The 27,940-nt window shown below is 41.2% G+C and overlaps 1 protein-coding gene across 1 annotated transcript in view; it reads right to left on the bottom strand.

The window, feature by feature from the left end:
- Nucleotides 1-27,120, bottom strand: part of PEX7 (peroxisomal biogenesis factor 7) — an 86,088-nt gene extending 58,968 nt beyond the window's left edge. Inside the window, exons 1-5 of the mRNA XM_074946965.1 lie at nucleotides 26,985-27,120; nucleotides 21,513-21,570; nucleotides 19,633-19,783; nucleotides 12,008-12,085; nucleotides 11,168-11,276 (exon numbers count right to left, since the gene is read on the bottom strand). Coding sequence (XP_074803066.1) covers nucleotides 11,168-11,276; nucleotides 12,008-12,085; nucleotides 19,633-19,783; nucleotides 21,513-21,570; nucleotides 26,985-27,120 — 532 coding nt within the window. The remainder of the gene's footprint in view (nucleotides 1-11,167; nucleotides 11,277-12,007; nucleotides 12,086-19,632; nucleotides 19,784-21,512; nucleotides 21,571-26,984) is intronic.
- Nucleotides 27,121-27,940: the final 820 nt, after the last annotated feature.

Raw genomic sequence — 27,940 nt, 5'->3', positions numbered from 1 at the left:
ATGAAGATAATTAAACATCCATGCACTCACCCAAAGTTTCCTAAAAAGAGATCCTAAACACAAGTGTAAAATTCATCCCCGTTCATAGAGCTGGCCAATGCCTATATATCTCATAAGTCCCACTAAGGGACTAAAGTTTACGTTAGACTTAAATGATGCGCTGGCTTTATGCTGGCTTTTTGTCAAAGGCTGTTTTCCACCCAAACCTATAACCCACAGTACATAAAGTTCAGCAAGACAAGAACCAGTTAGTGCACTCAATGCCAGACTGTGCCGAGACAGAATGGTCACAATTCAGCAAGGCTAGATACTTAAGAGATTAACGAAAATAACTGTCCTGAAGGCAATACAGCTTCAAATTAGTTTTCAAAGAACCAAATACTTTTAGCTGAAAGTTTTTTACTTAAATAATGAAACTGGCTTGGTAAATACTACTGTCAGGAATCTGACCTTACTATAACTGGTCGCTACATAGGAACAAACTGGATAAAAGTGGTTTTAATCCACTGAAGGAAGAAGTTACCAGTAAAAAGCCATAAACACAAATATCCACGTACAGTATCTCAGCAAAACCCAAATAGAATTTAGCATTTACTATGGTGTTGTCCATCCAAAGAACACTACTTAACATTAATTCAGTCTCACAAAACTGCTTAAGGGAGGTAAGTATTATTCTTCTTTTTACAAATGAGGAAACGGAGGCAGATAGAGGTTAAGACACTTGCTCAAAATCACACAGGAAGCCTAAGGTAGAGCAAAGAGCAGAACCCACGTGTTCTGACTTTCAAAACAATCCTCCTAGGGATTTTTAAAATGATCATTCAATCAGTTTTATTCAGTCATAATAAATAAATTTAAACAGATGATCCGGCAAAGTATTAATGAAAAATATTAGGCTATATATAGCTTTCATTAAGGTCACTCAATAGGGCTATAATATATGCATGAAGCCCATTTTCACATAGCAAAGGCTAGAATGTAATTAAACAAAACTGACTGCAAGAAATCCATAGTCTCCAATTTAAATTTTTCAGTCTGAGATAAAATGCTTTTCAGGTATGCCAAGAATCTAAGTTAAACACAAATATAAACACAAATACTGCCACAAAGCGCCTTGAATGTTTGTATGTTTTTACAAATGGCAGTTACTAGCCAGAAAGAATGGTAAGTATTTGGAGATTGAAAACTTTTAAGAGGGGGAAAAATAAGGTGCATTAATTAGCATGTGTATTTTCTGTACATAGCATGCCTTTAAAAAGAAAAATATATAATTTGGCATATCAAATTATTTGATATGATTTGATCTTTCTCAAATCTCTTACTGTACACTGTTCCTCTGTGAAAAAAAGTTAATGTATTTTCCTGCTCTGCTTTTAAACACCCTTTTAGCTGTTGACAATCTCTACCACAGAATACTTTACTTGAGAATACTTTATAGCCACTAGTACTGTAGATAATTCTTTATCCTGGTTGGCACACACTATAAATAAAGGGCCACACGTTTTTGGTATGGTATTTCCCTACAGCTTGCAAAATTAGAAGTTCATTTAATCAAGCGTACTTAGCACAAGACAGAGGAATTGACATGTAGTTAGATAATATTTCATATGAAGATGCCCACCTCGCTTTAACATGTATTTGATTTGACACAAACAAGCAAGCAAATTATGTATTTTTAATAGCTTGTAGTGCAAGTGGCAATGAGTATTGCACTGAGCATATGCCAAATTATATATTTTTCTTTTTAAAGGCATGCTATGTACAGAAAATACACATGCTAATTAATGCACCTTATTTTCCCCCCTCTTAAAAGTTTTCAATCTCCAAATACTTACCATTCTTTCTGGCTAGTAACTGCCATTTGTAAAAACATACAAACATTCAAGGTGCTTTGTGGCAGTATTTGTGTTTATACTTAGCACATAAAATGCCTATAAATAAGCACAAGGCACTTCTAGGCAGTAAAGAAAAAGAGCACTAATTTTATGAGTAGAAGGCAGCCTTTGCAATATAAACGTATCAATATATATCTTTTCAGGAACTTACGTCTGCCTCACCTCCCATCACCACGAAAATCTGAGTCACACTTTGGTTTTGTTGGAAACTGGGTAAACCCAAATATCCTGGAATTTAAATTTGATTGTCCAAGGGTTGTTTTGCCTTGGGGAGCCACTTCTGGGGTGGAAATAAAGCAAAATCTGATTGTTATTACATCTCCTTTCTTGACAGAAACACCTGAAGACTGGAGAATGTGATGGCTTAGCAATCCAAAATTGGGTCCAGAAACACTCACAGTGTAAACCACATTAACAGAGAAATTATCTTGCATATCACTCCCCTCTCATTTATGACCACTTGGGACTTTATCCTCCCCTTTTTGCAACCATAAGATACAACAATTATTTGCATGGAAGTGTCTTTACATATTTTAACTTTTATTGTTAGCTTAGATCGGGGTGGGCAAACTACAGCCCGTGGGCCATATCCGGCCCTCAAGCTCCCATGGGCCACGCGACTCCCAGAACCAGCAGCTTGTCCCCCTTCTGGCTCCTACACGTAGGGGCAGCTGTGGGGCTCCGCACGCTGTCCCCGCACCTCCCATTGGCTGGGAACAGTGGCTAATGGGAGCTGCAGGGGCAGTGCCTGCGGACAGGGCAGCACGCAGCATAGCCGCCTGGCTGCGCCTCCGCATAGTAGCCAGAGGGGGTACATGCTGCTGCTTCCAGGAGCCGCTTGATGTAAGCGCTGCCCAAAGCCTGCACCCCTGAACCTCTCAGTCCCAGGCTGGAGCACCCTCCTATACCCCAAACCCCTCAACCCCAGCCCCACCCTAAAGCCCACGCCCCCAGCTGGAGCTCTCACCCCCCGCCCCAGCCCGGAATCCCCTCCTGCACCCTGAACTCCTCATATCTGGCCCCACCCCGGAGCCCACACTCCCAGCCAGAGCCCTCACCCCCTGCCACACCCCAACCCCAATTTCGTGAGCATTCATGGACCGTCATACAATTTCTATACCCTTATGTGGCCCTCGGGCCAAAAAGTTTCCCCACCTTGGCTTAGATTCTGAAAAGAAGAAGAGCCCACACTATGTAAAAGTTTGGGAACCTCTGGGTTACACAATCTGGTTAGTAAAAAAATATATTCAAAAGACTCTAGTAAGAGATATTAACATTTTCAGAAAGGTAAATCTCAAACACAGACACCCCACCCCTTACTCCTTGGTGACAAGAACAACGCAGTCAGAGACGGCATACAAGGGTAATAGTGCTGTTAACCTCTCATACATAAGTGTGCTGAATACAGGAGTTTACAAAGTATACAGACTGAATTTGTTTGTTCACTTATAAACCAGAAAAGCTGCAGTTCCAAACCTTCTCTCTCAGCATATGCAAATTTCACAGTAAAGACCATACCCTTCCCATAGCACCAGACCACTTTCCATCCTGCATTTGCAAAATGACTCCTTGAGGAAAGACTACAATGAATGGAGCTAAAACCCTGATGAATGAGGGAGAACCTTGCAGAACATACATACTACGTGAGACAATCTTATTTTCCTTACACTCATGACCTGTTAAAGCTGTAATGAAAACAGTCTGTACTTACCCTACTCATTAAATGTAATGACTGCATTAATTATATATATATAAATGAATGCAGCATTAAAATTGAAGTGGTCGAAGATAAAGGCAGGCTAACTATTATGCTAAGCCTCACTGGGCTTTGTCCAGTACAGCACAGACTCTTCATTTCCAAGTTACCAATGCTGTGCGGTATTGGACACCATCACCGTTATGTAATTAGAAAAAAAAAGATACTTGTTAGTTCCTCTTGCTGGCAAATTTAAAGAACAATAAGAATTTGTTGACTCTATAAACGATGATTCTACAGTGAATTAAAAGAACCAGGCACAATCTATTGCTCTGCAGTGGTTGAGGGTCATTGCGCTGAACTGATTTACATTTGGCTATAAGCTAATGATGCGTGCATTTGGCACCTTCTTTATGTGCTAGTCATCACTTTGTTCTCCAGGTAGAGAGAGAGAGACCTTCTGGACAAACGATATAATGAGTCATTGTACCCTTTTAGCCATCAGGCTGTTATTTATGTCATGTCTTTAATCACATTTTCCACATGATTGGTCGATGTCAGCCAGACATTTATTGGGCCCCTGAGCTGATGCAGCATGTCCACCTGATCTCCCAGCTTATTTTATCAGCTCAGAAACTGATATTGACATCAGAATAGAATTTATTTATATACACAGAATTAACAGCTCCTTTTTGTTAATATTTTCAAACAACAACAGGTAAGAGGCAATCAAAGAACTAGCTAGAGTAGAAACCATTGCACACGATAATAGCAACATTGTGAAATGCCTCACACATCTTTCAAAATGTGAAATGCAAGTGTATTAGCTACTAAATAAAAGTTAATGTAATTGAAATACCAGTCAGACATACTCCATTCTCCTGTCCACTCCACACCAGTTGAATCTTGCTGCACACGGATATGACTTATTAAATTTGAGGACTTTTAATCAAACTAAATATTTCTCAGGTAGCATTCATTCCTTTTTTCATTTGGCTTACATTTCAGCACGGCAAAGGACCCCCCTTCTTTCCTTCTGCTCCCCCATTTTCTTAAAAGAAAAATAATACACTGAAAATGAATTTATCATCCCTAGAATCAAGGAACTAACAATATCAGCTTGAGCCAAATATAGAATAATTCAACCTTTCCCAGGTAGCTGGCAGTGCCTCTCAATATAGACCTGGAACAAAACTCACTGGTCCAGCCCAGGGCCTTTTTTGAGGAGTGAACCTTCCTCCCCACCCCAACAGCAGTCACAAAAAGAAACTAGATAAGAACAAACTTATTTTCACTTTTCCCCCCAAGAGGAATGAAACCCAGAGGAAAAGGAGTGTACAATAGTTGTTCTTCATCTATTTCAATAGGAGTGCCAAATGATTAACAAAACACTTCAAAGTTAATTAAGTTTGTATCAGGACTAAACTTTTGTCTAAATTGTGGAGTAAGTAAATTGTTAACCACAGAGATCACCATTTTCCTAACAGGAAAAAAGCAACAGATGTTGGGACATGAAACAACTAATTTCTGGCTTTAAACTCTGAGACTTCATGGTGTGTGTGACTGCGCATCACTCAAATGATCATCTAAAGCATTTCAGCACTCTTCTCGATGAAGCTGAAGAGGGGGGTAGGAGAGGTCCAGAAAATGGGCAGAGGAAGAAGTTCAAGTATTCCCTTCCATCCCAATTCTAGTCAAAATTTCTGTGTGACAAGTTTTCAGGCCAGCACTAGTTCCTAGTGAAAAAGTTTATTGACCTTTTATTTTCTGTTATTAAGTTTAAGGATCCTGAAAATCTAAAATGAGGATCCCCGTCTCCTATTCTCCTCCACCACCACAACTGGAGAAAACCTCGTGCCACAGTAGATGTCAGTTGGCTCCAACAACATCCTCTATCCTGAGTGTAAGGGCAAAATGCCTTTAACCACCCAAAAAGTGAAGTGATCACCTTGAAAATGCACTGTCTGAGATGCTTTAGGAAATGCCATTTGGACCTAAGAACAAGAAACCATCGGAGTTGTTCATTTGCTGGACAGAATAGAGATAGATGTGTCATTGCTAACGGCATGAAAAGTTCCATTATAGATCTACCATTGTAAAGCCATTTTGTAAAGATTTAAAATAATAAAAAAACTGAAGGATACTTCTCCATATAAAACCCTCTGCTTTTTATTCAAGTTCCTTGACTAAGTTAATTTATTCAGTAGAACATATATTTTATTTGGATACAAAGAGGGAGATTTAACAGTATTCTGAGTGCATCAGTTTCTTTCATATGACGACTCTGGGTATGTCTACACTGCAGTTAAAAACCCACAGTTGGCCTGTGCCAGCAGGCTCGGGGTAAGGAGCTATTTAATTGCATAGTAGATGTTCCAGCTTTGGCCTGAGCTCTGGGACCCTCCCATGGGGCCTGGACCAGCTGCAGGTTTTTAATTGCCATGTAGACATACCCCTTTTAATCTTTTATTTGCAATATAAATTAGTAAAGGCTGCAACTGAAAATTTAGCACCCAATCCAGAACCTACTGAACTCAATGGAAAGATTAGCACAGAGTTCAACAAATGGGGTCCTTATGCATAATTCCTCATGCCCCTGTAAATACTAGAAACACCCACTGAAATCTTAATTATGCATCTAACGTGTCTGGCAGGAAGGAGCAGGGGATTTTGTTTTAGTAGCCTGATTTAAGTTATACCTGGATTCTGCAATCACTTATACATGTTTATCTTTATGAACAAGAAATCCCACTGATATCAATGTAATTACTCATGTGCCTAAAGTTAAATAGATGTGTTACTCTTGTGTCTGCAAGACTAGGGCTTAAGTACCATAGACTCAAATTTCTCTCAAAAACAAACAAAACAAAATATCTTAAAATCCGGTTCTCTTTCACTTTTCCCTAGTAAGCAAGAAAACAATAGTAATGCAATGTTCCTATTTGTGTTCAAGTATCTTAACTTTTTGACTAACATATTACATTATAGGATTTTTATTTCACATCTGAATTATAAAAAAAATTGTATTGTGTATAAACACAAAAGTCAAGTTTGTGAAATCTTACCATGATTAGTTTAAACCTCCTCTAGCAATACTACACATGTAATTGCTATAAAGATCAGATTCAGATTTGCAAAAGTTTATTTCTGAAGCCACTAAGACAAACTTTCCAGTGACTGCAACTACCACAGGAGCCATCCCAAAGAGACACTGATTGCAAACTACCATAATCTCAATATAATGTATGGTATTTCATAATCTATGTCTCCTTGGAATTGTTCGTACAGCAGCTGTACTAACTGGAAGGTATGGGTTAGTGGACTGTCTCAAGTTTGAAATGCCTAGCTAGGTCAGTTCAACCCATTGGCCATTTGACATTGCAGATCAGAGATATCATCATGAAGGCTGAGCCTTTTGAAAGAGACCTTAAAAATGAGATATTGGAGTGAAATTTTTCAGAGAGTTTGACAAAAAATGCCGTTTTGGTCAACCCTAAACTATTTGCACATTTGACATAGTTCGGTCATTCACAAACCGGACAGACAAGTAGCTGTGGCTAAGCCTCCCACACCTTACAACCTTTAGTCCAGTGATTCGGACACTTGCCTGGGATGTGGGAGACCCAGGTTCAAATTCCTGCTCTGAAACAGACAAGAAATGGACTTTTTTGATTGTCAGAATTTTCAGTCACATTTCACATTCAGTTTGACCTAAACCAGGTTATTTTTTCCTCAATTTTTCAGAACTGCCAATGCAAAAAATCAGTTATTCACTCAGCTCTCGTCCTGACAGCTTTTATGGAAATTACAAAAAGCACCCAACACTTTTTAAGATTAGGAGTTTTCCCAGCCGGCTTTGGTCAAAATTTCACCAATCCCCACACCACCGTTGAGAGTGTTTTGTGCCAAACGGCTGCATTTCAGTGGTGGTGTGCACAGAGTACAGGGAGCCCAATCCTGTAAAGAGATGCACACACGGTCACTGTTGGAAGAGACACAGACAGGTGCTTCCAAGATATGAAAGAAGTGGCTCTGCAAACCACCTGGAACCACTCTGCAGGTCATTGCTTAATTATTATTAGGGCTATCAATTAATCGCAGTTAACTCACACGATTAACTGAAAAAATTAATCGCGATTAATCACAGTTTTAATTTCACTGTTAAACAACAGAATACCAATTTAAATGTATTAAATATTTTGGGTGTTTTTCTACATTTTCAAATATAATGATTTCAGTTATAGCACAGAATACAAACTGTACAGTACTCACATTATTTTTATTACAAATATATGCATTGTAAAAATGATAAACAAAAGAAACAGTATTTTTCAGTTCACCTCATACAAGTACCACAGTACAATCTCTATCATGAAAGAGCAATTTACAAATGTAGATTTTTTTTTTTTACATAACTGCACTCAAAAACAAAACAATGCAAAACTTTAGAGCCTATAAGTCCACTGAGTCCTACTTTTTGTTCGGACAATCGCTAAGAGAAACAAGATTGTTTACATTTACAGGAGATAATGCTGCCTGCTTCTTATTTACAATGTCAGCTGAAAGTGAGAACAGATGTTTGCCGGGCACTTTTGTAGCCAGCGCTGCAAGGTATTTATGTGCCGGATATGCTAAACATTTGCATGGCCCTTCATGCTTTGGCCACCATTCCAGAGGACATGCTTCCATGCTGATGACGCTCGTTAAAAAAATAATGCGTAAATTAAATTTGTGACTGAACTTGTCAGGGGAGAATTGTATGTCTCCTGCTTTGAGCTTTACCCACATTCTGCCATATATTTCATGTTATAGCAGTCTCAGATGATGACCCAGCATGTTGTTTGTTTTCACAGAATATCAGAGTTGGAAGGGACCTCAGGAGGTCATCTAGTCCAACCCCCGGCTCAAAGCAGGACCAATCCCCAACTTTTGCCCCAGATCCCTCAATGGCCCCCTCAAGGATTGAACTCACAACCCTGGGTTTAGCAGGCCTATGCTCAAACCACTAAGCTATCCCTGTCCCCCACTTTAAGAACACTTTCACTATAGATTTGACAAAATGCAAAGAAGGTACCAGTGTGAGATTTCCCAACGATAGATACAGCACTCAAACCAAGATTTAAGAATCTGAAGTGCCTTCCAAAATCTGATCAGGACAGGGTGTGGAGCATGCTTTCAGAAGTCTTAAGAGAGCAACACCCCGATGCGGAAACTACAGAATCTGAACCACCAAAAAAGAAAGTCAACCTTCTGCTGGTGGCATCTGACTCAGATGATGAAAATGAACACACGTTGGTCTGCACTGCTTTTGGATCATGGAGCAGAACCCATCATCAGCATGGACACATGTCCTCTAGAATGGTGGCTGAAGCATGAAGGGGCATATTAATCTTTAGCACGTCTGGCACATAAATATCTTGCAACACTGGCTACAACAGTGCCATGCGAATGTCTGTTCTCACTTTCAGGGGTCACTGTAAACAAGAAGCGGGCAGCATTATCTCCTGCAAATGTAAACAAACTTGTTTGTCTGAGTGATTGGCTGAACAAGAAGTAGGATTAAGTGGATTTATAGGCTGTAAAGTTTTACATGGTTTATTTTAGAATGCAGTTATTTTTTCTACATTTGTAAGTTCAACTTTCATGATAAAGAGATTGCACTACAGTACTTGTATTAAGTGAATTGAAAACTACTATTTCTTTTATTTTTACAGTGCAAATATTTGTAATAAAAAAATAAATATAAAGTGAGCACTGTACACTTTGTATTCTGTGTTGTAACTGAAATCAATATATCTGAAAATGTGGAAAACATCCAAAGATATTTAAATAAACAGTATTCTATTATATTTTAATTGTGCGATTAATCACTATTAATTTTTTAATCACTTGACAGCCCTCATTATTATGTGCATTAGAACAAATAAGAAACTCACTATCAACAGACAATTCTACTTCCACTGTCCAAGCTGAGTCAAATGGAAACGGCCAGCATGAATGATGAAAAGTAAATCAGATTTTTAGAAAACATTTTTATAGTCTAAACTGTTATAAGAAAGATTGTGCATGCATGTGTGTTTTGACTGCATCTCTTGAATTTAAATAATAGGACTGAAGTGACTCATGTTTAGGTCAAAACCAAAACACACTCAGGGCTTGGCTACACTTGCGAGTTACAGCACAATAAAGGAGTCCCGGGTGCACTAGCTCACTACCCAGCCACACTGGTAAGGCACATAGAGTGCTCTGACTCCGCGGCTACAGCCCTGCTGGTACTTCACCTCAGCGAGTGGAATAACGTTTGCTGCGCCCCCGCTGGAGCACCGCGGGGCCAGTGTGAATGAGGTGTTGCATTACTGTGTTCTGATCAGCCTCCAGAAACGTCCCATAATCCCCTGAAGTCAAGTGGCCACTCTTGTCATTGTTTTTGAATCGCTGCAGGAATGCGGCTATGCCCTTTGAAACCTCCATTTCTGACAGCCGGCTGCTTATCTGCTCCAAGACAAAGCAAGCCATTAGTGTGGAATGCTATGTGTGAGAGAGAGAGGTGGGTGGGGAGAGGGAGGGGGTCTGCTGCTGTCTGAATTTACAAGACAACATGCTGACATGCTCTCTCCCCCCATGTGCACACAACACACTCCCTGTCACACACACCCCCCATTTGAAAAGCACATTGCAGTCACTTGCATGCTGGGATAGGTGCCCACAATGCACCGCTCCCAATGCTGCTGCAAGTGCCGCAAATGTGGCCACACCAGTGCACTTGCAGCTGTCAGTGTGGACAGACTGCAGCGCTTTCCCTACTGCGCTGTACGAAGGCTGGTTTAACTCAAAGCGCTCTACATCTGCAAGCATAGCCATGCCCTCAGACTTCAACAGGGGCAAGACCGTGCCTTTTGAATGGTTCTATCAATGGTCCCACTATGTTTTCCAAGTATTTAGTTGCAGTGAACATATACGCTGTAGTCCCAAATCCCTATTCAAATCACTTTGCAGTCCTTCATTTGATCCCAAAGAGACTCAACTCTTTTTTTTTTTTTTTTGTGTTAGTCAGCAGGATCTACAAAACTGGCAGGAGGCAGAAAAGGTAAAATTGCTGATCTTCTTTCCTGAGGACAGGGCACAGCAATACATATCAGTATATTATACAGTGTATCTTAAACGGATGTCTCATACTTTAGGGCAAATGGTTTACTGCTACCATGGTTTTGGAGGCAGTCTTTTAAAGATATGTTAGAATACACAAGAAAACATGAAGCACATTTTAGCAGCCAAAAACAAAAAATTATGAATGGGAAGGGGAGTTGTATAAATGCAATAGTGTGAAAAACTGCCTCAGGATCACTGAAGTGAAGCAAGTGCTAGATAAATGCTGATTCCAGTTGAGAAACCAAGAGAAGCGATTTAAGGATCACAACAAACCTGCAAATCCATTCCATGGCTATAAATTTCTCTCTTCTTCTTCCATTTTAAAAAATATGATACACACCACCATCCGCTGGATGGACAAAGTGAGAAATAATTCAATACAATGCAGGCTCTTTTGATTTGAATGCCATTTTACTATAATATTTACCTGAAGCAGATGCAAAACAGCCTGGGATGTGCGGAGACCATATAGTGCTGTAAATGATGCCTTCATGACCTTTAAAAGTACATAATGACCGCCCCACAGTTGGGTCCCACTAAATAAAATGAAAAACAAAAGTCTGCAGGTGGAGCATAGCAATACTTAAATCCAATTATTTATTTTGGCCTGAACACAACTTTCCAAGAAGGCTAATTAAAATGTACACTTTTATTCTACTGCAATTTATGTACAATAAAAAGAAGAGGTTTTCATATATGCATTCACAGAGAAATTAAAAAAAATTATGCAAAGAGACCAGAATATCTCAATATTTTTATATTATATAGCTGTAGATATAAATATAGTATTTTTTACTGTGTCCATCAAACAGTAACTGGGCACACAACAAAACTGAAAATATTTCAGTTACCCTCTGAAATGTGTCTGGTCTTTCTGCTATTTAGATATTTTGGGACTAACGGGCATGCACACTTCTATATTAATTAGAAACAAAAGTATCTAAAACCCCATCTTACAATTAGTTTAGCCCAAAATCTCCCAGGGATTTCTTTGGGAATTCTATGTCATGGTGGACTGCAGGATCTTCCCTTTAACATACATCATTGAAAGAACTCATGTGTTTTGAAAGTATACAGCTATGAAGGGCAATGCAGCAATCCAAATTAAAAATAAATAAATAAAAAATGACAGCATCAGTTTAAATAAAGAGGAAAGCAGAAGGAACAGAAAACTGCATAAGAGAGGACACTGTTTCTCAACACAAATTAAGAAATGCAAGTTCCAAAACAAATCACAGTGCTGACCTTCTGTAAAAAACAGACATACCAGTTTGGCAGTTTGATCCCATGAACCAGACACCACTAGCTGTTCTCCTCTAGTTTGGCTCCAGTCAACACTGTAAACCTATAAATATTACAACAGCTTAGTTTAGAACAGCATAAATCTCCAATTTTGATACTCTGCCGAGCCAGAGTTTCATAAAGTGTACCTGGATTTTTAGTTTGTAACACAATCAGCTGGAAATGTGCACATCTGGCACTAAAGAGCAGTCATGAAGCCACTTAACTGTGCAGAAAATTAAATTTAACATTTCAAACAGTTTTTCTTTAGGAGTTCTGCTTTTTGTCGTATATAGATACCAAACAACTACTCCTCTTAAAACTAGGACTAATGAGGAAACAAGTTTGAGATGTGTTATTTATTTGTTGTGGAAAGATTCATTAGTCACTTCCTAGCATATCTCTACACTGCAATTAAAAACCCACACCTAGCCCATGCCAGCTGACTCAGGCTCAGGCTAAGGGGCTATTTAATTGCAGGAGAGATGTTCCAGCTTGGACTCCAGCCTGGTCTCTGGGACCCTCCTGTGATGCACTCTATATATAAAAAGAAAAGGAGGACTTGTGGCACCTTAAAGACTAACAAATCTATCTGAGCATAAGCTTTCCTGAGCTACAGCTGCATCCGATGAAGTGAGCTGTAGCTCATGAAAGCTTATGCTCAAATAAATCTGTTAGTCTCTAAGGTGCCACAAGCACTCCTTTTCTTTTCGCAGATACAGACTAACACAGCTGCTACTCTGAACTCTATATATAGAGTGTGAATATAATGTAACTAAAATATGATTCATGCAAAAGGTCTCTTGTAAAGTATCATTACAAAGCTTATAATCTACTGAGTGTAGTCATCCTATTTGTATAAATGTATCACTCTTGTATCACTCTTGTATCTGAAACTAGAAATATGAAATATAACTCTGAGGGCCTATTGTAGTTATGCAAAGTGTGGGCCATTAATGGTGGTTTGGAATCTTGATGGCTCCCATCAACCAGGACAATTGACTGTGGATGGCTCTGTTTGCAGGCAGGCCTTCCTGTGAGTCAGGCTGGGAGGAATGAAGGCTTGGGGTCTCACAGGACATGTGACCATGTCACCTGAACTGGAATCCATCTTTAACCTGGTGCTTTTCCACTGAGAAGGAGGGGTGGGAACCCAGAGGGACAAAAGATTCCCGCCTTATGCCAAAGATATATAAGTGCGTGGAACAGAACAAGGGAGGAAGCCATCATGAGGAATCCCCTAGCTACCACCTGAGCTGGAACAAGGGCTGTACCAGGGGAAAGGATTGCGCCCAGACTAGGAAGGTGTCCAGCTCCGGTCTGTGAAAGAAACTTATTGAAACATCTCTAGAGGTGAGATTTTATCTGTATTCAGTTTTTATTACTGTACTAGACTTAGACTGGCGTGTTTTATTTTATTTTGCTTGGTAATTCACTTTGTTCTGTCCATTACTACTTGGAACCACTTAAATCCTACTTTCGGTATTTAATAAAATCATTTTTTACTTATTAATTAACCCAGAGTATGTATTAATACTTGGGGGGGCAAACAGCTGTGCATATCTCTCTATCAGTGTTATAGAGGACAAACAATTTATGAGCTTACCCTGTATAAGCTTTATACAGGGTAAAACAGATTTGTTTAGGGTTTAGACCCCATTGGGAGTTGGGCATCTGAGTGTTAAAGACAGGAACACTTCTGTAAGCTGCTTTCAGTTAAGCCTACAGCTGTTAGGGGACATGGTTCAGACTTGGGTCTGGGTTTGCAGCAGGCTAGTGGGTCTGGCTCAAACCAGGCAGGGCACTGAAGTCCTAAGCTGTCTGGGAAGGAAAGCAGGGGCAGAAGTAGTCATCGCATATCAGGTGGCAACTCCCAGGGTGGTTCCGTGATCCAACCCGTCACACCTCCCACCTCACAGGGTCCCAGTGCCCGAGTTGGAGCCCAAACTAGAACGTGTACCCCACAATTAAAAGCCCCTTAGCCTGAGCCCAGTCAGCTGGCACAGGCCAGCAATGAGTTTTTAATTGCAGTGTAGACGTACCCTTAAAGAATTCAAAATCTCTCATCTTTTATTTACACAAAGTGAAACAGAACCTTATAGTTAGCCTGTTTGGAAACTTATTGGTATGTTTAATAGAGAAATTTAAAAGCTGAACTCATTACATAGAATTTTATACCTGAAACTCTTCTCTCTCATGTTATATAAAACAAACCTACATTAGAAGAAAGTTCAAGTTGCAAAGTCGAGCACCCTAAAACCTAGGAAATGCTGCAATTAAGGTTGAACACACAATCTTAATTTGCCTGCCTTGTGCACATGCCTTATAACAGTCTCCTTGCCTAGACAGTCCCAGTCTTTCCCATCCCTCTGTTCAAGAAAGTCCTGCTCAGCCCCATGCATCCCGCATGGCTTTCCTGTGCCAAGTACAACCCACCTGAAATCAGTGGGTTTGTACTCAGCACAGCTAAGCCAGGATACTGCAGACACAACTAAAAGCAAGAAAATCCCAAATTATAGCCCACTTCTCAACTGTACTCTAATGCCCACACAGCATGTTTCCACTGACAATGGACTCCTCATCACATGGAACTCCTTTCTGCCTCCAACAGATATGGGAATACAGTACACACAACACATTAATTCCCCTCACATTACTACACAAAACCTTAGTTATGAACTCACAAACACTTAAATGTGCTCATCAATCAGGAGCACTTACTAATGTTGCTGAGACTGTTAAGGTTATAGACTGTGATGATACTACAGATCCCTGTGCCCTTCCACCACAACTCACCCCAATTTGCCAGAGTACTGATGGAAAAGAGAAGGAGGCAGGGATGGGAAAATAAAACAGACCTATGGGGACAGCACTGATACTTTAATTCTCCATTTTGTGAACAAATATCGTACACTAAAGTCATATATAGATAGCTTCCTATCTCCACATTTCTCATCATCATATTTTATACAGAATATTGCCTCCAGTAATGAGATCTGCAGATAGCCCACTACAAGGACACCATTCAAAGCCCAAGTCGCCTCTTCCTTGGCTAAATAAGGATACTTGTTTCCACATCTGATAGCTGAATCTCATAATATCCCACTTTAACCTATATTGAAGTATTAGTATGTGATACTAGCCAAGTTTCATACCAGAGAGACAAACGTATCTAAAGTTCATATCCAGGTTCTTAGAGGATAGGTCCATCAATGGCTATTAGCTAGGATGGTCAGGGATGCAACCCCACACTCTGGGTGTCCTTAAACCTCTAACTGCCAGAAGCTGGGACTGAACAAGGGATAGATCACTTGATAATTGCCCCATTTTGTTCATTCCCTCTGAAGCATCCGGCACCATCAGAAGACAAGATATTGGGCTAGATGGATCATTAGTCTGACCCAGTATGGCTGTTCATATGTAAAACTACATCCCTAGTCAGCAAACAGTTGACATTTCTTTGGTCATTAGTACCACAACTAATTCCCTTTCACGCTCATTATACACCCACCCACAATATACACATCCAGTTCCTCAATCACACTTGCATGCATATGTGCCAACCCTATGGGTTCTCCAATACCCACCCGCAGCCCCCCCGATCAGCTCCTCCCCCTCCCCACAGTGCCTCTCACCCGCCGGCAGGCCCCGCTGATCAGCGCCTCCCCCTCCCTCCCAGTGCCTCCCGTCTGCCGCAATCAGCTGTTCCACAGGGTGCAGGAGGCATTGAAGGGGAGGGGGCCAGAATGGGGCAGGAAGAGGTGGGGTGGGGGCGGTGCCTGGGCTGGGTGGGGAACACTCCCTGGCACACAGAATCATGGAACTGGACGTGACTTTGAGAGGTCATCTAGTCCAGTCCCCTGCACTTGTGGCAGGACTAATTATCTAGACCATTCCTGACAGGTGTTTGTCTACTGCTCTTAAAAATCCCCAATGATGGACGTTAGAAAGTCAGCACCTCTGCTCACATGCACAATCATAACTCCATCCTCAGATGAGTTAAAGCAGAAAATATATGGGTAGTATATATTTAATCTAAAGTTGTTCATTTTATGTTGAGTAACTGGATATGCGTATTGTAGGTGGCTGTATGCTCGAAGTGAAAGGGAGTTCATTGTCAAGCTAGGAATCGGAGTGCATTTGAATGGTAAGGCATGTGCATAGTGGCTGGTGTGGATGTTAATGTTGCTTAACTGGAGATTTCCTCAATTTTTAGAAATGGTGCTGAAAGGTAACACTTTTAGTCAATTACTTTTTTTTTTATACAGAGATGGACATACGTCAACATTCTGGATTTCCCAGAAGCGAGACAACAGAGTTCCACGCTTTAATTCATAGTAGTGCCATTCAAATCGTTATTTAAACCTGTGTTACTTAAGAGACTTGACACATTGCTCCCTCTTGTAGCTTTTTCAGCCTGACCCTGCCATTGCAACTAATATTGCTATGTTAGCTAGGGTGTCATTCCAGGCTGACAGTTCGAAACACTGTCTTGTCTCCTGCTCTAACCCTCTCTTTTCTACTTCAGTTTGTACGGGACATACTCTGTCACGCTTAAAACATACATCAACAGGAATTGTACATTGGTATTTCCTGGATGTAAAAACATGTTAGCTCTCCTTGCCATGAAGTGAAATGCAACACTGCTACTGGCTGCTCAATACTGCCCATCATTCATGTCAGTCACATCTTAAACTTGATCTGCAAGCTGATCAACAGCAGTCAGTGCCAAATGTTTCTTTCATTTTCATCTGAAGTGGCAGATGGTACAATTATGAAATAATCTGCCTATAGTGGAAAATTTCTTCCTAATTCTAGCCACTAATGACTAGTTTATGCTCTTTACACTGTATAGGAAAATTACAATGATCAATACTATTCTTTGCAGAAGACAGCTGCAATGAAATTGGCTATAATTCTTGACAGATAGTTTTTAAGAAGTCACTGGTCAGCAAAACCACTTCAAGTCAATGCCGTTCTTTGAACATCATATTTCTTCAGGTCTGTAAGAAAATAATTCCTCAACTTTATGAGAGCTAACAGGCAATCATTCATTCGCAGGAGTTTCAGCCTTGCAAAAAGAGGTGAACCACACAAGCTAATGATTTCTGCACCTCAGAAAGATTACCCCCAGCACAGATATATCAGGTATAAATATATATCAATTTATGTTACTAAATATGAAACAAATTCTGATATTGTAGTATTTTATCTTTAAAAAATTCAATCCAGTCTTAATTTTGTCAATAGATGTAATATAAGGCTAGTCAGACCAATAAAAAGATCCATGCTAGTCACAATTTTTCCATTTAAACAGTGGGCCCTAAATCTTGTGCAATTTGGGCCTGTTGTATTAATTCAGCTGGAATATATGGACCCAAAGAGATAAAGGTGTAACATAACCCAGTCACTGCCCAACATTAAACTGTTTTAAACAAGGTTTGGAGGTTCACATGCAGAGACCTCAGCCTGCTTAATCCCCTGGCACACACATCATTAAAAATCCTTTTAACCTTTTATCAGAGATACAGAAAAGAAGGAAAAAGTTAAAGCATTTGAAATGAAAAGTATTAAATAAGGCTTTCATTTTAACAACATCCACTGTTCCCTTTACTCTATCTGGAGAGAGTTTTTCAAAGGAATACACCCCTTGATTGACAGAATTTTAGATGGTATCAAAGATGGTAACTGTTTTTGGGGAAAAGAGAAGAAGTTACTTGAGATGGCTGGAGCTGTTAAAGTCTGATCCCATTTCATAAGATGACAAAACACAAATACACAAAGGGGAAAGACAAGAATAGTAAAGACAGAAAATGCAGCTTCTGTCTCTGATGTTTTCACTTACAACCTCATTACTGGAAAAAACACAGGTACAGTGTGTTACAGCTACTTCAAGACCTGGCAAACTTGAACAAGTGTTGGGCTGTTTAGGTGATTGCTTTAAGTTGCCTCTTTCTGGTCACAGGCTTACAGCAGTGTTGCAAAATATGCTGTCCTGGCTGGCTAAGCAAGACTGTTATTAGAGAGAAGTAAAAAAGCAGAGATATAGGAACGAGAAGAAATAAGGTAGGGAAGGAAAAGGACACGAAGTCGCATATCCTAAGTGGTGTCTGGGATTCAGCTGGAGCCAGTAGAGGTGGCAGTGTCATCTGGGCCCCGCTCTTGGCCCAGTCCTATTAGGACTTCTTTCAGGATGAGAATAAAGGTTTGGGGTCCCAGGAAACAGTGGGGTGGCTGCCATGATGGTGAAGTTTGCCCCGTCCCCATCTCTCATCTTTCAGTCAGGCAGCACTGCAGTCCATTAGCTCCCCCTACCCCCAAAGTCCCTTTTTCACAAACCTGAAAGGGAGTGATGGTGGAATAGCCCATCCCTTCATTATTTTGTCCATCAATCAGGCCTAATTTTCAATACAGCAATTTTGGTTCACCAATTTCCAATTCCACACTTTTCTTGTTTACCAAGCATGATCTTAATACAATCCTTGAGTTATATCAGCAGGCCTTTTGTTAGACTGAATTAGTGCACTGTGTCCCACTTTTGCACTTTTCCCCATCAATATTTGTTATAGGTCTTATGAATTTTCAGTCACTTTTCAAATATGAGCTTGCAATTAGGGTACATTTGTAGGCCCAGTTAACACAACAGGACTAATTGTGGGTCACCTCTTTTGAAGAAGGTCCTTTAGAAAGATTTTCAATTATCTGCCTCTCCCACACAAAGTATGTTATATCACTTTGAACGGGTTCCCTTTAGAAGTCTAGCACTCCTTTCTGCAGGCTGAGTTCACAATGTTACATGACTTTTCCTTCTCACGTGCCTCTGCTTCAGGGTTCTGACATGCCGAAGATATACAGGTTACAGTTATTCCACCTATTCCCCATTTTGAGAATCAAATAATTAAAAGAGTAACAGTCAGTCCAAAAACGCAATGAAGTAAAATATTGTTGAAGGAGATATTTCCATTTTAATAGTTTGTAAAAACAACAGGAATAATTTATATTCACTCTCAGTGATAAGTAGAGAGGGAGAAAGCATCCAACTTTAAATAGATGCTACTTCCTCCTTCTTTATAACCTTGAGATGTGTACACACACAAACAAATTCAGGTTAGGCATATTATATTAATAGGTTTAGGATTTCTTTTTATGCTTAAAGGGCACAAATAACTATTCTGAGACTAGGGCCTCACAGATATTTGAAGGCTCTTGCCTTTTCCCACCCTGAATATGAAGAGTCCTGAGAACCTGCATATTGTCTCACTTTACACACTTCATGGGTACCATTGCTGCAGACACCATCCTTCTAGTTGAGACTTGGCCTGTTCAATACCACATTCTACTGAATGAGTACCCCAACCTAATCTTGGAGCAATCAAGAATAAAGTCTTTGAAGTATTTCTAAAAATATATTAATTTTAGGTGCCCAAATGTCTACTATAAACACAATATGTAATTTACCTCATGTTCAACAGTCTTGAAGATGTAAGTTCATGCTATAGCCCCAAGCAAAGAAAAAACATTTTCCAATAGTGATTCTGCAAGTGAGCCCTTTAATAATCCAAGCAGTAAAAAAAAGTAGGCCATTAACATTTTTAATTTTGCCTCTTTTACCTCCTGAGTGTGCTCTTTATAGACTTGCAGTGGACCTGTGGGTTTAGCAGTGTCCCAGATCTGCAGAGATCCATCCCCACTAGAAGTGACCAGCACGTGTTCATTGTTCTCACTCCATGTCACATCAAACAGGCCATCATTCCAGTCAAAACTAAACCAGGGCAATCAAGATATTCATCCATGAGAAATGACTGTATAGCTGGTTGGGTTATATTCAAAGATTAATCAACAAGATTTTTAATTTACCACATTCTGAACATATTAATTTTTTGTGTGTTTGACTTTCCAAAGAATCTTCTTAGAAGAAATTCTGATGATACCTTGAAAGCTTTAAAAAAATTTATGTTAGAACAGGTCAGCACAAGACAGCCAAAGACCATCACCTTTCCTATAGAGCAGCGGTGGGCAATCTACGGCCCGCGGGCCAGATCAGCAGCATGGTAAGGGGGTGGGGGGAAGGGGGGTTGGATAAGGGGCAGGAGGTCCTCGGGGGCAGTCAGGGGACAGGGGCAGAGGTTTGGGGGGGGAGGGGCGAGGGGCGGTCAGGAGACAGGGAGCAGAGGGGGTTGGATAGAGGATGGGGTCCCGGAGGGGGCGGTTAGGGGACAAGGAGAAGGGGGAGTTGGATACGGAGTGGGGCAGTCAGGGGGCGGGAAGTGGGAGGGAGTGGATAGGGAGCGGGGGCTGGGCTGTTTGGGGAGGCACAGCCTTCCCTACTGGGCCCTCCATACCATTTCACAACCCCGATGCGGCCCTCGGGCCAAAAAGTTTGCCCACCCTGATATAGGGACTGAGGTTTGATTTCCAACCTAACCTTCCTGAGCAAATGGGAGCGCTATTGAGGTAGTGCCAGCTTGGATATATCATAGAGCTATTATTTATCACTAACTGAGATACCAAAATATCCAAGTCAATCGCTATTCTATTGCACTGAAGGAAGGGCATGCCACTCATTGATCTACAGTGACCACTCTGGTTGACAGCAAAACATCATTAAGTGATTAGAAGTGTCCCATCCAGTCCTTCTTATCCATAAGGATGCTGATCGTAATTCAGAGCCTCCAGGGTGGGAGTGGTAAACATGGAGCAGTCCTCCAAGGTTCTAACAAAGAAACATAGGGCCTCCCACTACAAACAATGAGGTGATAAAAAGTACTTTCATTACTGAACCAGTAATATTGATTTATTACTATAATACTATACCCAGCAGAAGCAGTACAATATTTAACTGCTGTAAGTAGCCTGCCATCTAATTAACCAACTGAAAAAATATCTGCTGGTATCTAAGAGTAAGGTAATTTATTATATTTCTATTTAAACTCTCATCTCAGATAAGCTTTATGTTTCAAGTTGTGTCAACACTTCTCTTACAATCAGAGCACCACATTTTTTAGGTGGGGCATTGTTGAGCTGTGAAAGGAGACAGCCCAAAAAGAACTACGAGAGGATTCACCATTCCCCAGAAAAGATCAATAGGGAAATACCTACAAAGTTTAGTTTCCACAGGTCCCACTTCATTCATTCATTCGAACAAACCCATTCAGTGAAAAGTTTTGGGTCCAAGGAGCAATGCAAGGGCAGCAAGACTCAACATGCAACAATAAGCTAGGGCAGAGACACTGCTTTTAACTTGCACCACTCTGCTGCCCCTAAGTGGCTTACTTTAAGGATGATGTCAAGTTTAACTTTAAAAATACCATTTAATATTTTAAGCCAGATAATATAACCAGATCTTTGCACCTAAGTAATGGAAGTGTATATTCAATATATCATACAGCCATTATTTATCACTAACAGAAATACCGAAATATCCCAGTCGGTCTCTTTCACTAAAGTTTCTATAACAAATACTTCTTATTAAAAAGTTATAAAGTTGTTACCTTCTGAAAAGACAAATCCCAGCTTCATTTTGTTCCAGCACTGCCAGAGTTCCACAACCTGAAAAAACAAGAACAGCACAATGCAACAGAGCCAATTTTTTTAATCCACTGGAAACTATGATGCACTGTGATAGTTTATACTACAGTGCAAATATGGAAGGCACCTGAATCTGATAGAAGGACTTGCACAATTAGCTGTGCTTATAAATAGCTTCTTTGGCTATATTTATGCCCTTTTGCTACTTCATCTGTGTCAGTTTTTGATACTTCTGACAGCAAAATGGGAAAAAGGGACAACTCACTGAAAATAAAGCATTTTTATATTTTCTTTTGAATAACGTTATGTTGCGAACACACATCAGTATGGGATTATATAGATCCTTTTATAATATCCTAGGGATAATACTACAGAAAAATGTGTAAGAATGAAGCTTATTATGGGTGAAATGAGAAATGTAGGAAATTTGATTCTAAGGAAATAGAATTCAGATAAAACTCTCCTATTTCAAAGTGAAAAAAAAGTATCATTGTTTCTATCTGAATATTATTAAACATGCTGTTCTTACAAGAAAGATGTAAGGCTACAATCCTGTAATAAGCGCAGCACAGGGATCCAACAGAGCTCAACCGTGGGTGCTAGAATGTGCCTATAAAGGCAGTTGCTAAGAGTACTATAATGTTTTCATCCAGTTTATTTTGTATATTGTACTACTATTTAATTCTAGTCAGACTCACTCTTGCCTCTGTACAGTCAGTTTTCCTCGGTTTGAGAGGGTCTTTCCCACAGCGAGAGAGACACAGAGAGAGAATATTATGTAAATATAGGACAATCAGATTGGGAAGGAGACTCGGGAAAAATTGGCAGGGAGTCTGGGGTAGATGTAGAATCTGCAATTCACTATCTCATTAAAAAGTAGCAAGTAGCAATATAGATGGCCTTTGTGGGAAACAGAAGCAAAAAATGGAGGAAATCAGTAAATGTTTTGGGATATGTTGACAATATGTAAGCAACTTATGAATCCAACAATATATTTGGATTGAACAAAAACTTAACAGTACAGCCTTTGAAGATATAAAAATATATGAGCTATTTTGCTTTAATAAGGTTTACAATAAGACCACCTAACACTCACTTTGCGTATCATTTTTCCCTTTATTATATGTGTTATAAACAATAAAACAAAGATAGGCTAAAATCTAATACAACTGTGCTATATCCATAAATTGGAAAAAAATTAGTGGCTTACATTAAGAAAAAAAAACTTGAATACAAAGTCTGGAGGTATTGCACTTACAGGCCAAAAAAGTATTCTGAATACCATGCATTACATACTGTGAAGATTAGACATTATGGGTGGGATCCACAAAGGTACTTAAACACTTAAGTCTCAGGTTAAGATGCCTAAGTCCCAGTTTTGGTTCCATTGCAATGCACAAAACTCCCACTGAGCCCTGTAGGCTCCTAAACTAACTTGTCTCCTATGTTTTCAAGGTAAAAAAGTTCCCATGTGCCTAAGTTTCTGCCTCTGAGCACGTGCATTGCTGCCTCTCTCCAGGCATCTGGACACTTATCACCTGCCTAAGCCTCACAGTGAATCACAAACCGACGGAAGACATGCATTTGGCAGCCTGTATCATGTATGGGGCCTGATCCGACAAGTGGCCTCTGAGCATGCCTACAAGATTGGAGCCCATTCAAAATATGGCTAGAAGGAGATGGTGCTGGTGCTCACCTTATAACTAGGACCCTACCAAATTCAAGGTCCATTTTTGTCAATTTCAGTCATAGGATTTAAAAAATCATAAATGTCATGATTTCATCTATTTAAATCTGAAATTTCACAGTGTTGTAACTGTAGGGGTCCTGACCCAAAAAGGAGTTGGGGGGGGTCGCGGTACTGCTACCCTTACTTCTGCGCTGCTGCTAATGGCGGCGCTGCCTTCAGTGCTGGGCAGCTGGAAAGCAGTGGCTGCTGTCTGGGAGCCCAGCTCTGAAGGCAGAGCCACTGCCTGCAGCAGCACAGAAATAAGGATGCCATGGTATGGTATGGCCACCTTTACTTCTGCTCTGCTGCCTGCAGAGCTAGGTCCTCAGCCAGCAGCCACCACTCTCCAGCTGCCCAGCTCTGAAGGCAGCAGCGGAGAAGTAAGGGTGGCATGGTAGGAGAACTTGTGGCACCTTAGAGACCAACAATTTTTTTGGGGCATAAGCTTTCTTGCGCTAAAACCCACTTCATCGGATGCATGCAGTGGAAAATACAGTAGGAAGATATAGATATATATATATATATAGACAGAGAACATGAAAAAATGGGTGTTGCCATACCAACTGTAATGCGACTAATCAATTAAGGTGGGCTATTATCAGAAGGAGAAAAAAAAACTTTTCTAGTGATAATCAGGATGGCCCATTTCAAACAGTTGACAAGAAGGTGTGAGTAACAGTAGGGGAATAAAATTAGCATGGGGAAATAGTTTATACTTTGTGTAATGTCCTATCCACTCCCAGTCTTTATTCAAGCCTAATTTAATGGTGTCCAGTTTGCAAATTAATTCCAATTCTGCAGTTTCTCACTGGAGTCTGCTTTTGAAGTTTTTTTTGTTGGAGAATTGCAACTTTTAGGTCTGAAATTGAGTGACCAGGGAGGTTGAAGTGTTCTCCGACTGGTTTTTGAATGTTATAATTCTTGATGTCTGATGTGTCCACTTTTTTTTTTAAAAAAAAAACAAGGTGTCCCTAAGCTGTCTGACTCCATGTGGCAGGTGCCTGTTGATGGATCACATGCAGAAGTAGGCACCTCCTTTCAGACCAGATTTAGGCACCTATCACCATGAAAGGAGTGGGACATAGCACACACACCTCTCCTTGGCATCCTCCATTAGCTATTTTAGGCACTTCCCTGCCTAGCATGGTGGCATTGTGGATCATTCTTAGGAGTGTATCTCTCCCCATTCATTCTATAGGGAGCCTAGGTGTATAATTCTGCTTTATCGATCACAGTGTTGTTCCTATGATTTTCTAGGTGCCTAGAAGTTAGGTGCCATAATGCTAAGTGTTACAATGCCTAATGCCCACCATGGATCCATACACACAAAATGATTGCCTAAGAACTGTTCTTCAATCAGCCAGCTAAGGCCAAGTTTTCAAAGTAGGTATATACAAATAAGTACTTAAACATCTAAATGCCTAGTTAGCAACATAATGTCCAATTTGGATGTACAAATGCCTTAACTGGAGATATGTGAATGTGCAAGAAGGCTTCTGTCACCTTTTTTCACACCAAATCAACTAAAAATAAATTTTACACAACGCTGACATCAAGGCCTCCCCTTTACTACTTTAATAAGTTATTTTCTATTCAAAAGCAGTTCCTCTGATTTGCTAAACACTAGTTGCCACAACATACTTTATTTTAAATATGTATTTTTCTGAGTTTTGTGCATGTTTATTGGAAGCGTTAACGGGCCACCTATCTCCACCCAGCAATGCAGTGTGTATACTTTTTTCCAGTAGTCCACGGTGTTATGCTTGGTTAAATGGAAAAGATCTGCTTTTCTTTTCTCTTAAGCACACTATTTCTCTCCCAGAAGAGAAATTTAATTCCAGCAAGGAAGTTTAGAATTAAAGAGTTAGAATTTAAGACCAGATCACCAGGTCTGACCTCCTGACCATCCAGCACCCAAACACTAAACACAGCAACTAAAATTAGACCAAACTATTACAGACCATGCGAGACTAAACTATTATATAGTCTTCCCTTCACTGCTATGCAGTAGTTACATCTCTGTAGCTTCAGCTAATAGTCTTTTTTTCTGCAAGCAAAATATTCCCAGTTATGCTAATTCCATTTAAGTGAAATGGCAAAACATCAAATGACTTCAGGATAGTAGGACTGGGCCCATCAGTCCCAATCCTGTGAAAGAATACCTGCATAACTACCCCATGCATAAGTAGGCCCAGTTATGTGACTAAAGGTATGTGTATCCTTAAGTATTTACAGGCTGGACTGCAGGCTGGCTTACTGTAGATACAGTACTACAGTACATTCCTTCTGTATCTAATGGAGGTTATAGGTTAGGTTAATGAAAATAGACAGTTTTATTTTTCTTATATTTTAACAGTGACATTTTTTCCTCCTATATTTGCTGTACAGGAAAACACTAAATGTTGTTTTAAAACACTATTTACAAAGTACCCAATTTTATTAGACATTGCAAGTTATCATTTGTAGGACCTTCTTCCCATAAACACCATAACATTTTTAAGGTAGATGAACAGTTAAGAAAGTAATTTAACCGCTAAAAAGGTTTGAAAAGCTCAAAAAGGTAATGCCAGCAGATACTTTTGCATGTGTGTGACAGGACTTGTACAAGTAGCCCACTGACCTTAATAGGTGTATTCATATAAACAAGTATTAGCAGGATTGGGACTAAAGTGAAACTATAATTTTTCTTAACATCCTTTCAAAAATCGTAAGTAATAAATTGGTTTTTAAACACCCACTCACTTTCAATAACCTAGTGTCTTATTAGCTGAATAAATATTTGTTTGCAATACACAAGTTTAAAGATGACAGTATCCCTTTAACTAGAATTAGAAAACCCCCAAATCAGTAGCAGTCTACATTTTATATGTATTTATAAAATATTTGTAGTCTATGTAACCATAGGATTTTCGTTCCTCCAAACACAGCAAAACTGAAAAGTCAGATAGAACACAGAGTGAGAATGTGTGGTAACTCTTCAGCTCAGCACCTTACAGGTCAAAAGATCCTAGTGCATATTTCATATGCTACCTAGTCTCTCTCATTCCCCCCTCCCGCTCCCCACTGGGGCAAGAGAGAACCCTCCCCCCCCACACACAAAGCACAATAATTGACTGGTCTAATCAGTAGCTGCACTCCACAGGCAGCAGCAGCACCGCAGTCTCTGGAAGCAGCACCGAGGAAGGGGAAAGAAACTGTTAAAATTCCTTGGGAGTCAAAGTTGCCAAAAGTCTCAAAGCAAGGGGCGGAGACAAACAACACTGTACAGTAACACAGGCCCCAAGTCCAAACACACTTATGCGCATGGAAGTTATCCAGGTGTAGGAGGTATGGTTGCAAAGCTCAGCGCCAGCCCACGCAAGGCATAACGCGGAGCAGATCGTAAAGGGGAGGCAGAGCAGGGAGAAGGAAGAGGCATTCTCACGCCACAGAGCTCGGCAGGGACTGACAGTTCCCCAGACCGAGCTCAGGCACCAGGGCCCCGCGGGGCTACAGCGGATGTCACTGCAGGCTCAGGGGGAGGGGGCGCAAGGGTGTCCCAGCTTCCTGGCCGGGGAGAGAGCCGGGGCTGCAGCCCCGCCCCGCAATAAGCGCGGGGGTGGGAGAGGCAATGAGCCCAAGGGGCGGGGGTGGAGGACAAGGCCCCCAGCAGCTCCCCCCCAAGGAGGGTAACACGTGGGGGGGGGGGACACGGCCCCTCCCTCACCGGCGATCCCGTAGTACTGCGCGGCGGCGCAGGCCAGGCGCCCGGGCAGGTAGGGCGAGAACTCCACCGCGTAGCCGTGTCGCCCCGGCAGCCGGAAGGCCCGGGCGCGCCGAGCGCCCGCGCCGGCCCCGCTCATGGCCGCGGCGCCGGGTGACCCGGCTGGGAGAAGCGGGCCCCTCTCGCTCTAGCCCCACAACGCGCGCGCGCGGGCACACACACGTGGGGCCGCTCCGGAAGCGCCCGGCAAAGGGGCGGGGCGGGGCTCCGGGCGCGGCGCCGCCATCTTGGGTTTGGGCAAGACGCTGCGCCGCTCCTCGAGGGGCCGCGGAGGGATTGTTGTCCGGGGCAACAGGCAGGGCTAAGCCCCGCCCTCGGCCTTCTCTGGGCCCGCGACCTGGGCTTGCCATCCTTTCCCCGCCTTTTCTGCTCTCGCAACAACATTTGGTAGGGTTGCCACATCTCCAGGATTGTCCTGGAGTCTCCAGGAATCAAAGATTAATCTTTAATTAAAGATTATGTCATACGATGAAACCTCTGGGAATACTTCCCACCAAAGTTGGCAACCCTACCATCATCCACCACCTTCACCCACGTTGGCCTCCTGCCTGATGTACAACCGGCTCCCTCACCACCTGCGGTCACAGCCGGGCAGAGGAGTGTGAAGCACACGGCTCACAGGGCGCTCACGGGGTTGCTCTGGTTTTAGGGCCAGTCCTGCAAATACTTAATGCAGCGCCACGCTTAACTTATTCATGTGAACAGTCCCACTGACTTCAGCGAGCGCCCCAACCTATTTAGGGGAAGCTCTGTGGCCTGTGTTACCCAGGCGGTCACACTAGATGATTTGGCCTTGGAATCTAATATGAATCTACTTCTCCATAAAGTTATGTCAGCTGGTGAAATCAGCCTTGCTTTGTTAACTTCCCTAGGGCTGTGCCAGCATATACCAGCTGAGG

This window comes from Natator depressus, chromosome 3 (assembly GCF_965152275.1).
Source record: "Natator depressus isolate rNatDep1 chromosome 3, rNatDep2.hap1, whole genome shotgun sequence".
In the NCBI taxonomy this organism is placed as follows: Eukaryota; Metazoa; Chordata; order Testudines; family Cheloniidae; genus Natator; species Natator depressus.
The sequence above is the reverse complement of the archived record's forward strand: the minus strand, read 5'-3'. Positions and strand labels throughout refer to the sequence as shown.